A 17,161-nucleotide genomic window follows, 5' to 3' on the forward strand; every position below is an offset into this window, starting at 1 on the left:
TTGACTACAATTCATCCATTACCCGAACCGCTTACATTTTACTATTAATAATAATTTTCATTTACAAGCACCTTTCAAAACTCTGAAGGAAACTTTACAGTCACGTATTTTTTTGGGCGGCTTCATAGTTATATTATTTAAAATTTACGGATGTGTTATCATATAAATATGCTATCATCATGATAGCATGATGATGATGATGATGATCATATCAATGAACATTTACATTCACGCTTCAGTGTGATACAATGAACATTTACATTCACGCTTCAGTGTGATACAGGTCAAGTTACATCATGATAATATTCACGGTATTAGTTAGTAAATCTGATGAATGTAACAACCAAGCCGAAAGGAAAAGAACAACCAAGTGTTATGTATTGATGCTTGTTTATTTTCCAAAAGTGTTTTTTTTCTGTACAGCCGTTCCCCTTCAAATGTTTCATTTTTTTCACTTCTATGTTGAAAGAAAGCCTGATATTTGCGAACAAAGGAGCTAAACGTGTTCGTAATGATGTTACTCTTACTTCCTGACTTTAAAACTAGAAAAATAATTTTTACATCTTCTGCCTGTGGGAAACAATAGGAGCACATGGCAAGCCCCTTGTTTCCTCCAACTATTAACGGGACCCAAGAAGACAAATGTGTGCTTCCTGTTTCCTATATTCTTTGTGCCTTCAAGTTTCAATTCACCAAAGGAAAATGTTACAGCGAACCCCTCCACCCCCCAAAAAAAGTCAAAAATGAAATGTCGCTCGTTCATCAAGTGAACGCCCGTTTCCCGGCGCGTTTGAGAAGAGCCCAACATTCTTTGTTGACCATCAGTGCAAATGAGGTAGACGTGACAACCAAAGATGGCTGTCGCGCTCCTTCGCCACTGCAGGAAGAAGCGGCCTGATGATACTTCCGCAGTTCTAACCATGCGTGCGCGCTCGCACATCCTCACTTCCACACCCGCGGGCAGACACACACGCACACACACACACACACACACACAAGAACACGCTGCACACAAACACAAAACAAAATCAAGCACAACTGAACATGGCTCCAAAGGATTGTAGGAACGCTCCATATGCTAATACTGACATGAGAACAAGGAATGCCGGGTAGTGTACTTCATATGCTGTTATATCACAGTAACACTGCACTGTTCTTATTCTTCTCCAGCGAGTGGTCAATGTTGGCAGTCACATTTGGGAAATAAAAATTAGCATACAAAATGGCATACAACATAAATACGACAGCAGTAGCATCTATTGGTCTAGGTCACATGACAAAATGATCCTTATGATTACTAAGATGCTTTTTGAGTTAGTACAACTATGTACATGGCGGGTGTCCGCAAAGTTCACATTGAGATTCAACAGACGCTTGGATCGGAAAAGAGCATGAGGCAAGTTTTTGGAAGACCCAACGATGGGTTGGGTTGTGGCAACAGGCTGTAACGTGGCATGGTCTTAACATGTAACGATCTGCTACAGAATTAGACATGTATTGCAACTAATCATGTAGTAACATAACATGCCTAAAAGTAATGGAACTCGATGTGCTGTAATGTAAGAAGTCGGAACCACGCAAGTTATTGCGTATCATTCTGTAACATGTCAGAACACGTTATGAGTGGGAATGCATAGTAACGTGCCGAAACGTAGCGAGAGACGTCGTGAAATGTCATAATGTAGCATGTCAAATGGTATGAAGTGTTGTGACATGATTGGCTTTTAGCCTGTTGTCATCCTATGGTGTCATCCCAGCATAATGTAAACTGTCCTAATGTAACGTGTCATGTGGCGGATGTAATGGAGTTTGCTAATTTAGCAAACAAGCATGTTGTTTCCCGTCCTTGTTAAAAGTCTCAGTTATGAAAATAACTTTTAAAAAGGGAAAAAAAATCTAATCACAACTTAGTGCACGCTGGACGGTGCAGACACGAAGCTAAACTAAGCTAACTACAACCTGGAAAAACTGGAACATTAGTTTTTTTCCTAAAAAAAAAAAACACAGCAAAATATGGCCAGTGTGCTCAGCGAGTCTAAGATAACTGCAAGTTGAAGCGACTGGGCGACTGCTAAGCTAACTTGCCAATGTGGCGGTGAAGGGAAGACTGGCACGTGGAGGCGGAAGAGCCCAGTTAGAGAGTGGACTTGGTTTTGAAAAGCACCACTAGCTGAGAGGAAGCGCCACGCCATGTCTGAGAGCAAAATCTCAAACTTGGTTCTTGTGCAACAAAAACCGCAAACGACACGTGAAGGAATTGAAAAGTAAAAAGTCAACAGTCTCCGGGCAGAATCTTCACGAGTAGGACAGGTGTGAGCCGTTGGAAATGTGCGATGTGACTGACGTGCTCCGACTCAGCCCTCCGTCGCCTGCGCCGCCGGCGGGTCCACCCGAAGCCGTCCTGCGCAGAGGCTGTGGGCTGTTCCGGAGCGGCATCAGTCCGGCGCCACGTACGCTGAGGCCCCCGCCGCCGTAGCCTCCCTGGGACGATGAGGACGAGGAGGCCGAGGACGGAGGGGAGGAGGAGAGGGCGACGGGCGGAGGCGCAGGAGTGGGGGGCAGCAGGGCCAGGGACTGCGAGGAGGCGTGGGACGACAGCTGGTGGTGGTGGTGGTAGTGGCCGCCCTGGGAATGGTGGGGATAGTGGCCGCCGCCCCCCCAGTCCCTGGTGCGCTCCCTCTCGTCACGGTAGAGGTGCGGCGTGCTCTGGTGGTGTTGGTAGTGCTGGGGGAGATAGTGAGGCTGCGGGGGCTGCTTTTGCGACTGCTGGTGAAGGTGTTGGCGGAGGTTCGAGGAGGACGACGATGAGGACGCAGAGGATGAAGATGACGCCCTGCCGCCCTTGACTCCGTCGCCGTCCCTGGCGAAGCCGTGCGACGACACCGTCGACTCGGTCCGGACGAAGCTTCCGCTGCCGTGGTTCTGACCGCGCCAGGATGGCGTGGCCACAGAGTTCTGCACGCTGTGGCTCCAGTGACTGCCCGAGCGGGGGACAGGGCGAGAGGGCCACCCCGCTGAGCCCGAGGAGGGGCTCGGGGCAGGGTAGCCCTGGTTGTAGGCCTCGGCCGGGATGCCGCTCAGCGCCATGTTACTGAAACCAAGACGCATGCTCTCCGAGTCGAACGCTTCGATCTCGTGAGCCTGGCGCTCCAGAAGCGTCCGGATACGCTCGGAGCGCTCGTTCTGCAGGGACAGCATCTCTTCCTCGATCTGAAAGCCACAAAATGTCATTGTTAACTCATTCGCTGCCATTCCCAAATTTGATAAAGCACTGGTCAGACCTCTGACAAGATTTTTCCCTTGCGTGAGGGGCCAGCATTTGCCTTTTGTCCATGTTAGCGCTTTGTTATGATTCAGCTGTTGTTGATGCGCTATATAAATCAGCATGGATGTATTGTATTTTGTACAACAACCCCAGTTTCAAGCTCAGATAACTCCAGACCCATATAACTTAGGAATTAACCCCATTTGTTTCTGATGAAAGAAGAGAGTCTCAGGTTTCTCATGCTGTATTGAATGTTTATGTAGTCCTAAAACTCAATATTCTGTGGGTCCTAAAATTGGAGTGAAAATGACAAAAACCCTGGCATTGGAGTGGACACATTTTTGCACATCGTCTGGCAGTAAAGGGGGCGGGGGGTAAAATATAGTCTGAAGACTTGCCCTGCTAACTAAGACCATAAATAAAAGGCAGAGAAGGTCCCCTACTAAGCTCCAGTAATAGTTATAAGAATGGAGCAGATAAAGTAGCGTATTACTTGATTTGTTGGGAGTTCCAAGTGGGATTCTTTGAAGGTTTCAAATTGCCAAAGCAACCGTGCCAATTTTTGTTTTGGCACCCCTGAATATAAAATGATGAAAAGACAGCCGTGTTGCCGATACCCGTTGCTCGAGCAGCGCGCGGCGTATGGACACCCTCTGCTCCAGCTCCTTGATCTCTCGCTCGTGCTGCGTATCCGTGTGCATCTTGATCTTGCTCTGGTAGGCGTTGAGTAGCTCCAGTTCCTGTTGCAGTTGCATTCGGAGCACCTGATACTCTGCCTCCTGGGTCTCATCCAGTCGAAGCTGCGCGGGGCCAAAAACTTGTCATCAGAGTTGTGGGCGGGTGGGCAATGGTCAAGGTTCGGCATTGTGAAAGATGCACGTGGGTTGGTTCCTTGCCTTACTCACAGCCTGCGTGGACAGCATGTCGTTGATGGAGTGGTCATACTGCTCGGCCAGGATGGCCAGCTTGCGCGTCTGCTCTTCCTTGACACGCTTGAGCACGGCCTTGTGGTCCGACTTGGGCGTGCTCTCCAGGAGGTGGTTGCGCAAGGCTTTGTACTGTCGCGTTTGGATCTTGCATGTTTCCTGGAACTGCCGCTTGATTTGCAGCTCTTTAGACTGGGACGCAAAACCGACACGGCATCAGGACTCCAGTCACATCACTTGATGCATGCCTTTAATTTAATGTTTTCATTCATTATTTTTTTATGTATTTTTTCATTTACTCATTTCATTTATTTATTTTTCCATCTATTTTTCCATCTACCCATCTATTTTTCCATCTCATTTTCCATCCATGCATTTTTCAATCCATCCATCTATATTTCCATCCTTCCAATTTTCTGTCCATCCATCTATTTTTTCATTTATTTTTCCATCCATCAATCTATATATTTTTCCATCCATCCATATTTCTATCCATCCATCAATCCATCTATTTGTATCTTTCCATCTATTTTTCCATCCATTTTTCCATCATCCATCTATTTTTCCATTCATCTATTTTTCAATCCATCCATCTATATTTCCAGCCATGCATCTATCTATTTTTCCATGTATTTTTACATCCATCCATCTTTCCATCTATTTTTCCATCCACCCATATATTTTTCCATCCATCTACATTTCTATCCATCCATCTATTTTTATATCCATCCATCCATTTTTTCATCCATCCATATTTCTATCCATCCATTTTTCCATCCATCCATCCATATTTCTAGCCATCCATCAATCCATCTATTTGTATCTTTCCATCTATTTTTCCATCATCCATCTATTTTTCCATTCATCTATTTTTCCATCCATCCATTTTTCCATCATCCATCTATTTTTCCATTCATCTATTTTTCAATCCATCCATGCATCCATCTATTTTTCATGTATTTTTACATCCATCCATGTTTCCATCTATTTTTCCATCCACCCATATATTTTTCCATCCATCCATCTATATTTCTATCCATCCATCAATTTTTATATCCATCCATCTATTTTTCCATCCATTCATATATTTTTCCATCTAATTTTCCATCCATCTATTTTTCCATCCATCCATCTATCGATTGTTTCATCCATGCCACAATCTAAGTTGGTCTCACCTTGAGGCTTTTGGGCTGCTGCCGCACCTCCATGGTGTGTTTCTGGCGCAGTTCTTGCTCCCGCCGCTTGTTGTACTCCATTTGGTTGGTCAGCTCCGTCTGGTGCTGTGTTCGGATCAGCTCGGCGCGGGTCCGCTGCACTGAGCCCAGTTGCCGGAATTCCAGCTCCTGAGTGGACTCGTGGTGGCGTAGCAGCATGGCGCACTCTAGATCTTTCTGGGTCTGCTTCTTGTTTAAGTCCTGGTGGGAAAGTAGGGAAAGGGGCAGGCACAAGGATCAAGTGTATCAATCAAATGGGGAAGGCAGTGGTAGACTTTGATTTTGCCGCATTTGCTTCAGTGGGATTTGAGCTGACTTAATCCACTTTGTAATAACACCATTATCACATGACCCTCAATATTTTTGGGCAGTACCTCTCTGAGCAGATCCTGCTCCAGGTTGTGTCGAGCGAGCAGCATTTTCCTCTTGTACTGGCGACACTGCAACTCATAGTATTGCCTCTGCCGTCGGAGCAAACTGGCCTCCTCCTCTGCCTGCATTTGCTGCAGACACTCCTTCTGCCGGCTCAGCCACTCCTGTTTTTCCCGCTTAGGGGTCGACTGGTTCTCATTCAGCTCCTGTCGGGGTATCGACAGCCAATGTCAAAGGTGAAACCTATGCGCTTGTCCCCTGCGCCGGCTGATGTGTCTTGCCTCTTTCAGCTGGTCCTTGCGCTGACGATATTGACGCTTCTGAGACTCCAGTAGGCTGGTCAGTTCTTTCTTCTGCTGGCCCAGAATGTGCTGCTGGAACTTTTTCTCCTCTGCCAGGGCAGCTTTGGTCTGTAGGGAAAAATAATACAATACAATACAATACAATACAATACAATACAATACAATGAGAAGGTTTCTTCAGCCGTCATCTGTACAAAAGTGAAGGTTTCGGACGTTTCGCCTCCTATCCAAGAGGCTTCGTCAGCGAACTAAAGTCTGACTGGTCGTATCGGCCCCATTTATATATCCCTAATGTCCAGACATGGTGGCCCCTCCCTGTGGCCCCACTGATTGCAATCAGTGGGGCCACAGGGAGGGGTTCCCCTGCCCCCCCAACCTGAGAGTAGGGACCTATCATAGCTGTGTCCGGCGCCACCATGTCTGGACATTAGGGATATATAAATGGGGCCGATACGACCAGTCAGACTTTAGTTCGCTGACGAAGCCTCTTGGATAGGAGGCGAAACGTCCGAAACCTTCACTTTTGTACAGATGACGGCTGAAGAAACCTTCTCATCGATGGACCACTCCTGTACGACTGAGAGCTTACACAGACGAAATACAATACAATGCATATTAATTTATAAGTGCTTTAATAACAGCTGAAGCAGTAACAAAGCACTGAACATGGACAACTATCATTTACAGGAAATTAAGCAGTCACTCAGATAGTAGAAAGCACCAGGGAGTAAAACTAACATCAAGTCTGACCAAAACGGCAATCTTGTCAGGCTTGCAGGCCAAATGTATGAGCGTAGGGGGGGAAGAAAACGGATTCAAGTGGGAGGGAATCTATTTTGAAGTTCTGACACTCACCTCCTTCTCCAGGATGGCTTGGTGCTTCTTGACTAGCTTGTCAACCTCCGAGGAGAAGCTGTTTCTCTGGTTTTCTAGTTCCTTGTCCAGCTTGAGCTGATGCTCATCCATCTCGGCCTTCAGCTTGTTCTCCAAGCCCATCAACTGCTTCTGGTGCTGCCGCCGCATGCGCTTGTATCCTGACATCTGCTCCCGTAGCGCCGAGCCCTGCTCGTGCTCCTGTATCTGCCGGGTTACCTGCGGATGAGACGGGACAGGGATATTGTTAAGTTCATGGTTCAATGGTAGTGAGAATAAAACGGTTCGTAAAAAGAACAAATGAATGAATGAATGTTGGGTTTATCCTGGTTGTTCTATCGGACCAAATGTTCTTAAAGCATACTGGAGATATAAAACTGTGTAATTTTGTTCTTGTTAAACAGTCTATACATTCTAAATTTTCATTTATTGGAAGGGAGTTTGAAATGTAAGTCCCATGTGATAAAAGGAAGGTTGGTTGTTCTGCAGTTCACTCCCAAGAGGAAGGAGGAAGACAGAGAACGGACGTACCAAGGAGGCAGTTCGGATGGTGGCAAAGTGGTCTCGGTTGCGGTAGTAAACTCTGCGGCGGGCTGCGGAGGGAGCCTGGGGTTGCTCCAGCTCCGGCTGGTAGGGGTCATCGTAGATGTTGTCCTGGGCCTGAACAAAAATGACAGGAGAGATTGAGGAATACTAGCATGAGTCCTGCACTGTAAATAAAGTAAAATGGGATTGGATTGGCCTTTATTACTCTCGCGGGGGAGAAATTTACATTTCACAGCAGCAAAGTTATGAAAGGAAGAGAAAAGGAATAAGTAGTAAAACAAAATACAGGAGTTGCTGTAAAGGCAACCACTCTCACGGCGCCATCTTGAAGTCAAAACAACAAAATAAACAAAACAACAAATATGTCTGTGTAAGCTCTCAGTCGTACAGGAGTGGTCCATCGATGAGAAGGTTTCTTCAGCCGTCATCTGTACAATTTTTGTACAGATGACGGCTGAAGAAACCTTCTCATCGAAAAACAACAAATACAGTAAAGTCTCGTTATATCGATATTCAAGGGAGTCCGAAAAAATATCGATATAACCGGGACTATCGATATATCCGACCCTGTTTGCATGTAATTTTCTCCGTGCGTGCATAGAAATAGTATCGATATAACCGGGACTATCCATATATCCAATATCGATATAAGGAGACTTTACTGTAACATGACAACACAAATAACACACACAGTCATTCAGTGTTGAGCACTTTGTGCACCCTCTTTGTTGCATTAAGCAGTTCTAGATGAAAAAGAGGATCAAACCACCCCTTTCACCAGTGGATCAGGGACGTCAAGGTGAAACGTGCATGTCTGCTACAAGCTAAATGTTAAAAGCAAACACAAAGCTGTTGCATCCATTGACGAAAAGAGATTGTCACATCTCCTGTCCCACATAAATCCACTGCAATTCCAAGCCGCGATAGTTTCATACACCAAAATACAGACAAAACATCATTGTACTTTGTTGGTCAAGATAGCCCTTTGTGTCACTTTAATATGACTTTAAATGTGTTTAAAACACACGGGAGCAGTTAAAAAAAAACATATTCGACATGTTCTGTCTCCGATTTTCATCTATTAGAAGAGCCAAAAAGAAGTTGAACATGTGGGGGTTATTGCGTGCTTACCGCGGGTCGGTGTATGATGGAGCTATTGGAGGTGACCGTGTGCTCTCCCTCCTGCATCATGGCCATCTCACCGCTGCTGTCATCCGAGGCGTCAGCCAGGCTGTTAACAGAGCTGCTCTGGGAGCTGGCTGAGATGGACATGCTGGGTACCGACTGTGAGCTCTCCATGCTGTTGATTGTGCCTGTGTGCAACAGGTACTGCTCCACCTCCTGACGGGCAATCACACACCAGTGCATTAACCCAACTGTTCTATAGCCCCCAGAATGGGCGTCGTTTAAGTCCTGTCATCTCTCCAGATATTTTTTTGAGAATGTCACTTTCTCTGTGATATTTTTCAAATATTGGATTAGTCAGAATCCCATGGAGTGGTCTGTTTCCATCCCCAGTGTATGCTCTCTTTCAACTCACCTCCTCATCTTCTGCTCCCTCCGACACAGGGCCGTTCTGCTGAGTCTCCTGGAAGAGGATCTTCTTCATCTTGCGATACTGCAAGTTGTCCAGTTCACGGACGGCGTCCTTGGTGCGAGCAATTAGATCCATGACCACAGTCAGGGGACGCTCGCGGCACAGGAATCGATGCTGGACATGCAGCGGGAAGGAGTTCAATTGAGCGGAATACCGGGACGGATTGTACACCGAAAGCAATTTCAGTCATCCCTCGCTATCACAGGTTTTTCCGTCAATCCTGTTACATTTCAGTTTCTTTTGAGGCTGGAATTATGATGAAAGATGCTTTGGAAACACTACGGCTTTGAACTCTACTCAGGTGTGATGAATGTTCTCACGTTGAGCAGCACATTGGAGGTGGGCCGGTCCTGTGGAATCTTCTGCAAACACGAGTCCACAAAGTTGCGAAAGGAATCGGACCTGACAGAAAGAGAGGGGGAGAATTGAGGTATGGCCTTGATTTGAGTCAACGGAAACAAAATGCCTCACCAATGATTGGACTGAAGAACGGGACTCTCATTCTGAGCAATGTGATATAAGGCACTCATGGCGTTCATGTTGAACAGGGGGGGCTTCCTCTCCGCTGTGAAAACACAATTTCAGATTTCTGGATCTACTGGTTCATTCATCTTTGCAGTCCCGGAAGGAATTCCACCGAACTGTGAAAATCTTATATTCAAACCTTGGCTGTAAGTTGTGTTTTTTGCCCCTATGGTACACTGCAACATCAAACGAAAAATGCTTCAGCCACAAGTGATTAAAAAAAATGAAAATGTCCTTGTCTTAGTATTGATTAACCCTTTGATGCACCCTGTAACCTGATAAACAGTCCACCAATTTTAAAAATGTAAATCCGGAAGAATTAGCAAATTTAAGCTCACAGACTATTTGTGCACTCGGTTGTTAGTATTAGCATGTTATGGTAGAAATGGTGAGCAAATGAGCGTGTTTTTTGGCCAAGCTTAGAATGCCATGTAATACCCAGCTCGATGCAGGTGATCCCCAGCGACCAAACGTCCACTTTTCCATCGTACTGGCCCTCGTCCATGGCAAGGATCACCTCTGGAGCCATCCTGAACCAGGGTGGGACCATTTTGGTGTTTAAAAGGAAAATAAAGTGTTGAATATGCTCAAAGTGACTGGGGAAAAAAGCACGACTCACCAGTAGGGGGTCCCCACGAAGGAGTTGGCCGGGGCCACAATGGAGGCAGAGCCAAAGTCGCCCAGTTTGACTTGACCGGGCTCCGTAAGGAGGATGTTTCCTGCTTTCACATCCCTGTATAAGGCAACATAGATTGACTTCTGTCTGAGTTGTGTTCTTTTAGTTTAGTTTTTAGTTTACTAAAACCACAATCAAGTAGAAGACAAGACAGACTGGTTTGGGACCATTAGAAAACAACGCGATTGTGACCGTGTTAATAAAGCCAACTAACCAGTTTTGAGCCGCCACGGCCTGCAAAGCCTTCTCTGCTGGCCTAAAAATATCTGAATCATGGATTGATGTTAATTACATTTTGTCCATAAATTCTTATGAAATAATTAAACTTGTCTTTCAGCTGCCTTTCATTGCTTTTCTTTTGTTGTGCTGCTTCCAGAGGTGCGTTCTCGTATTTAAGCATTTAACCAATCACATTTCAGCCATCATTTGTTACCAGGGTCAGAAATCTACCTGGATGCCTTCACAATCAGTTCTACAGGCCCTGTCACATGAAATGCGGTGTTAATGACCCTGTTGATTTAACGACTGTCTGTTGCTTTAACCAATCAGATTTCGAGATGGTGACACACAGCGCCTGCTTACAGGCCTTGCTAACCACAGAGTTTTCTCAAACTATGATTGGCTCGTCACCAGTCAATCATAGTATCACCAGTCGCTTGTGACAAGAGCATACAGGTCAGAGCTAGCTCACTGTATCTGTCGCGAGCTGCATAAGCAAATACAATGTTGTGTTAATTTAATTGCGGTTTGTCAACCCACAAAAGCGGAAGGAGGAGAAGAAATGGATTTGGTTGCATATTTACTGTGAAAGAGGGACTTCTGACCCCATATCATGAATCCACACGTTCATGGTAAAAACTCAAACCGTTTAATGACAGTATTTCTTTCTTCACAAGTTACTTCCTGGCTAACGGGATCCTATGGCAAATGACACCATACTTTTTATTTACAGTCGCAGGGGTTGATCGATTCAGACGTAGCACTACTGAAGGCCCAGGGGCGATATGCACGACCTGGCAATGCAACCAACGATAGCGAGCCTGACGACATATGGAAAATTGTGTTTTCTGCAAAGTAACTTGGACATGTATGACGTACTACCACTAATGGGCAGCAATCATCAAGTGTAAATGGTCACCTGTGGATCATGTTGTGAGAGTGAAGGTAGGCCAGCCCCTGCAGCGCTCCGTGAGTAATAGCAGCAATCTCTACCTCCTGCAGAGGCTTTTTGTGAACTGCAAAAAACAATATTGGATGCCAAAATTAAAAAAATAAATAAATACCAGTAATAGGAAAAAAAAGGCGTGCGGCAGGTGCTGGGACCAGCCGACCTTTGCGGCAAGACTCACCTTCAAGGAGGTCGGAGGCGGATCCGAGGCAGTACTCCATCACCAGCTGCACACAAAGGAAAAACTAATCTTGAAAATGCTGAGGAGATGTTGATGTAACACTTCATCTCATGTAATGGACACTTTTGCCAAACTTAATATTGTCCATGCTATGTTTGTTTTCTTTATTTTCCCTACCCCACTTTTAGAATAACAACATTATTCAAATCAAGGTTTGTTTTTTTTCACCTCATTGGGATTCGGTTTATTTCTACTGATAAGAAACAAGTTGTAAATTACCTTGCAGTAACATATAGCAAGGTAATTGATTATGTTTTTATTTTCCTTGAGGGATGCTGTCAAAATAGGTGCTGAGATCATACCCATGCCGTATGTTCCTTCAGATAACACCCTCGATATTCGATGGTGTTTGGATGGCGAAGTTTCTGCAGGAACTTTACTTCTTTGATGATATCCTGCCACTTCTGCATAGCAACACAGCACATCAAGTTGGTCAATTGAGGGTCAATTTTGTATGACTCATCAACGACGTGTTCGGTCACCTCGTTTGTCTGCTTGCCACTGTACGACATCTTCTTGATAGCAACCACCTCATTGTTGCGCACGTCTCGGGCCTGAAAGGTGAGTCAGTCGGCAGGGACAATTACGCTTGGGCAGTCAACATTACACATAGACTGTTTATTTTGATCAAGATAATATAGCCTTGACAACCTGATGTGGTTACAAAAAAATATTTCAAAGATAATACTAATTCTAAAATGATCCCAAAACAGTTGGCAAGCAGCATATAAGAATTCATGTTCTGATAAGATTCTGAAATGGTCTGTGTGAGCTAAAACTGTAATGCAAGATTTATTTATAAAGAGCACATTGACCATGAACGTTCTGACATTATCAGACCTAAAAGCAAAATAAAACCCATTGACTGAGGATAAAAAAAGCATCTTCAACCTCAGTGACAGTATGATTATTTTGAGGTTGGAAAACTCACAAAGTAGACGGCACCAAAGCTGCCATGGCCAATCTCCCTGAGGTCGGCAAAGAGCTTCTCCGGGTCATCCCTGCAGAAGAGGTCAGCCACATCCGGGTCTTTTAGATTGCCCGCCCGTGCGCTCGAGGGCATGGCCAGGGCCTAGCGGGAAGCAACGGCGACATGGTCAAAATCTATATTGGCAAAAGTATTACATCATCGAATGGTGCATCATCTCGCCGGGTGCCCAAACGTGCGCTTTCAGGTTGTCCTCCTACATAGTTGGGATGTGGAAGGAGTTGGAGGAGGAAAGCATGCAGAGCAGCGTAGGAGCAACAAAATGGCAGCTGATGCCTACGGACGTAAGGCAAAACTAAAGAGTCGAACGATGAAACGCTGTTTATCATGAGGCATGCATTTCCATATGTGCTCATAACAATCTGGTGAAAATAGAGGACATGAAAACTTTTTACCTACTCCAAATGCTTCAAATGTATGAAAACTCATTTTAATGAGTTCAAACATGTCAACTTACTATGACACATTTTCCAAGTATTTTGACATCCGGTATCAGTAACATAACCTACAACAAATTAGATTTTATTTAGTTGACGTTCACTTGAGTCAAATGTCCAGCTCTACTTTTCCCTGTTAAATTTGAGCCTGGAACAAATTATTTCCCGGGCATGTTGGATTTTCATCATCATCATCATCATCATCATCATCTTCACATTTGTTAAGCATATGAGGAGACCGTGTGGTTCATTTGGATGTTCTTAAAAGGACAACCGACGCCTCCGGACAAGTTGCGGCCATAATTTGTAAAATCACTTCAAATGACTTCTACTGAGCGCATTTTACAGATTCCATCGAATATAGCGATATTTTACGTTTTAAGACTCGCGCTGAATATTCAGGAAGTCTTGTTTTCGGGTTGATGACGATGGCCTAAGTGACGTCACGGAGGGAACGCCCCAGACCAACAAAGCGACACACAATGCATTTTGGGTACTTTTTTTCATCTGAAAACACTGTGTTGATCGCGAAATTAGAAGGAAAACTACATAATTAACGCGATGGTGAATCGTTGTGTGTCGCAGCCAATTGCGGTAACACGCATAAAGAAGGTGTAAGTTTACATAAATTCCCAGCGGACAAATCAGCCCATTTCCAACGGTGCTTGTGCGCCATCTTGTGCATTTTCTGGGCGTTACATTGGAGTCCAGACGGCTTGAAATGATACGGAAGGACTTCTTTAATCGATTGCAAACATTTATGCTTTCCTCTTCGGAACTATTTGAATCATATTCACAAGTGCATGACTAACAAGAAAGAATCTTCTCCGAATCTGAACTCTCTGAAGCCATTGTTTTGATTCTGGAGCAAGGCAGTTTGTGGAGGAGTATCCTGGCGTGATGTCACGAACAAGGGGGCGGGACTTTCTGAATGTCGCCAGTTCCGGGGTCATTTTGAAGTAGTTTTGGGACACTTTAAGTCATTTTCATTGGTGTTTTGCATTTGACTAAAAATATCAGCCTGCATGTTTTGGGTATTTTAGATGCTATAAAACATTTTTCTGATGTCAGTTGGGAAACAAAAAAATGGTGTCGGTTGTCCTTTAAGTGTGTTACAGCGCTTGTGACAGAAAACATCACCGGCAGGCATGAGTGATTCAGTAAGTGTGCAGAAAATAGAGAGCGGGTTGGAAAAGGGGCTGCGAGTCCACATGCGCCCCTCACCGAGTGCACACGCATTCTTTCAAAATGCGGTCAACCAATTTCCATTTATACATTTGAGTGGCCTTCAGCAGGAAGGAAGGAAGGCAAGCGATGGAACAATCCTGACAAACAAGCGGCAAATGGGTAGCTGCAAACCAGAGCGCAGACTCCAACTAAAAGCAGGAAGTCAGAGATGCAGCGTTTCGTTTTTGTTTCACCACAACACCTTCCATGACACACGTGCTTAGTCAGCGGCGCCTAACAAACGTCGCCGTGTGACCAGGCCACATGGTTGGACAATATGAGCTGATACAGCAGCTCCATTCCATTCAGATCCCGCTAAAAGAGCGGTGGTACATCCGGAAGAAAAGGGACCAATACACTTGAACAGCCGCCGGTTGCCAGTCAGGCCACAATGTGCTAGAAGATTACATCATAAATAAGTGCATGTTTTGTTTCAAGTGGAACAGCCAGGACATCAACTGGAACTGCAGCCGTTTCTTTGATGGCACAGAAGGACTGGTTGCTATAAGTGATTGATACAGGCTAAATAGGAAATATCAAACATTTAGAACAATAGGTGCCTCTTTCTTTAATCTGCTATTTCTGAAAATTTCGAGAAGATTACATGCTCTTTTGTTGGCAAAGGGGCTTGTACAGTTTCCACAATCATTCATTCTCAAAGCCGCTTATCCTCACTATGGTCACGAGCGCACCATGGATGCTCATAATTATGGCACACATGATTTTATATAAAATCATTATTTAATCATGCAGGATTTTCTCCCCTGCAGAAATCTTGTGTCAAATGTTGTCCATTCAGGATCCATTGCCACCGACTTATCGTGAAAAGGTATTCTTGAAAGTTTTCTCATTTCCCAAACAGATGTTTTTTGTTTGGTTTGTTTGTTTTACCTTAACCTGGGGGTTAAGATCAATGTGTTAGTATTTGTCGACAGTGGACATGTGAAGCCCTTCATTCAGGGCAATGTAAATAAATGTGACCTGACCTTGATGAAATCAGAATCGGAATCCAAAAGCCTTTAATGGTCCCACAATGGGGAAATGCACCTTAACTAAAAAGGTTTGTGGTTACTCTGATACATTTTGATGTTATATTATAAACGATTGATTGCATTAGAGGCTAAAGATCCCATTTTGATCAGGGGTGCTGATCTTTTACAAGTGCAGCATATATGCATAAAGATGGTAAATATGCTATGGACTGATTGTCAGGACACATGGAGAAAAACGAACATTCGGATCTCTGCCCAATTTGTTTTGCTTCACTGTCGACAACATACTCACATGTTTTTGGAATATTATAGTAAACTCCAATTTAAGTCCACAGATAAAGGCACAGATTGAAACGGAATACACCCAAAAGTCTGCCAGGCATCCAGCAATGACTTGAAATGACGCCACATTTGCATGGGACAATCTGTGACGTCAGTCAATCTAACCCGCAAGTTAGCATGACAGCTGACGTTCAAACAACAGGAAATATGAAGGGAGCCTCGACTCGTGCGAGCCGAACACAAATGGACGATTGTTCCCAGGCAGACGGAGCCACTTTGTCTTGTTTTTCATTCCGCTTTGTGCACTTTGTCTAAAAGTGGGTCAGCCGGAATACGCGCTGCCGATGAACGGAGACGCGTGACGAGAGTGCGCTTGAATGCCCGTCTCACAGGCGCGGCCGGTTTGAAACCAATATTTTTGTTTTCATGACTTAGATTTTTTTGTAAGTTTTGTGTGTGTGTGTTGCAGATTTTTACTCACCGCGTCTTCCCACTAGTTCCGCTGTGGAACGAAAAACAAGCGCTTAGCAGTGGAGCTAACGAGCTTGTGTTCTCATAGCGGCAGCGGCGGTACAGCCATACGACATTCGCTCATCTCTCCTCGAGCTTACAAGCATACGAGAAATACAATAAATAACCCACGGTTATCCCGGGAGGGACAAGTAGAAACTTTAAACTCGAACTAAGCGTTAACTTGGCTAGGTGGGTATATGCTAACGTTAGCTTAGCGGCATTGCCGGGTGTGGCTTGTTGTTGGTCCGCGAAGCTCCACTTCCGGTCCACTGGAGAGGAAAGCGCACTGAAGAATTATTTAAAAGCTGTCTTGTAAGAAATATCGCCCCATCATTGTCGCTCCATATTCATCCACCGTTTTTGTTCAAGATGGCACAGATAAATGGGGGCGGGGCTCCAATTGCAGGCCCCTTTTTTCTTTCTTTTTTCCTGTCACGCTTTCACTTTCAAAATAAAATCATCTTCTTTTTCTTCAACTATGTATGTAGTTTGATGGCGATTGGCAAAAAAACTTTAATTTCATTCTCGCAACCTACTTGTGAAGTACGCGTGCGTGTGTGTGTGTGTGTGTGTGTGAGAGAGAGAGAGAGAGAGAGAGAGAGAGAGAGAGAGAGAGAGAGAGAGAGAGAGAGAGAGAGAGAGAGAGAGAGAGAGAGAGAGAGAGAGAGAGAGAGAGAGAGAGAGAGTGCGTGCGTGTGTGTGTGTACGCGCGCGCGTGTATGTGTGCGTGTGTGTAATTAATAATGTTTAATTGTTTTAGTCACGTTTCACATTCAGTTCCATTTTTATCTGAAAAGTGCTACAAAAATAAAGTTTGATTGAAACAACTGTATATGAGTGCCTGCGTGGAATCCTCGGTCAAGGTTTGCCACTCGTGTATGCTTAATTTCTCCTTCCACACACGAAAATGAAAGATAACAAAAAAATTCCGCGTGTCATAAAACAAACTGGAGCCTCGGCATATTACATACGACGACAATTAAAACAGATCTCCACCATAGTTTGGTCATACGTATC

General features: G+C 44.7%; 1 protein-coding gene across 2 annotated transcripts; it reads right to left on the bottom strand.

Moving 5' to 3' along the window:
• Positions 1–373: 373 nt before the first annotated feature.
• taok2a (TAO kinase 2a) lies at positions 374–16,560 on the bottom strand. 2 transcript variants are annotated; one of them, XM_089018634.1, is made up of 20 exons: positions 16,113–16,560; positions 12,637–12,777; positions 12,188–12,259; positions 12,008–12,109; positions 11,646–11,691; positions 11,435–11,531; positions 10,240–10,353; positions 10,059–10,150; positions 9,567–9,660; positions 9,416–9,497; positions 9,039–9,209; positions 8,630–8,839; positions 7,484–7,612; positions 6,935–7,171; positions 6,059–6,187; positions 5,780–5,983; positions 5,367–5,606; positions 4,171–4,383; positions 3,883–4,065; positions 374–3,210 (listed from the first exon to the last, which is right to left on the bottom strand). In XM_089018634.1, exons 2-20 carry the CDS (start codon positions 12,766–12,768, stop codon positions 2,296–2,298), a joined length of 3,462 nt encoding a protein of 1,153 aa, XP_088874760.1. In that variant the 5' UTR covers positions 12,769–12,777; positions 16,113–16,560; the 3' UTR covers positions 374–2,295. The 2 variants fall into 2 exon arrangements, with proteins under 2 accessions (XP_088874760.1, XP_088874759.1); XM_089018633.1 differs by having other exon boundaries at positions 4,162–4,383; positions 16,113–16,559.
• Positions 16,561–17,161: the final 601 nt, after the last annotated feature.

This window comes from Hippocampus bargibanti, linkage group LG17 (genome assembly GCF_051943395.1).
Source record: "Hippocampus bargibanti isolate YZ-2025 linkage group LG17, ASM5194339v1, whole genome shotgun sequence".
In the NCBI taxonomy this organism is placed as follows: Eukaryota; Metazoa; Chordata; class Actinopteri; order Syngnathiformes; family Syngnathidae; genus Hippocampus; species Hippocampus bargibanti.

Excerpts from the sequence above, each read along its gene's own strand:
- taok2a (XM_089018633.1), bottom strand. The coding sequence starts at position 12,768 with ATGCCCTCGAGCGCACGGGCGGGCAATCTAAAAGACCCGGATGTGGCT. Across the intron at positions 9,210-9,415 it reads CCTCCAATGTGCTGCTCAAC|CATCGATTCCTGTGCCGCGA; the intron begins GTGAGAACATTC and ends CTGCATGTCCAG. Across the intron at positions 4,066-4,161 it reads CCACGCAGGCTGTGAGTAAG|CTTCGACTGGATGAGACCCA; the intron begins GCAAGGAACCAA and ends GGCCCCGCGCAG.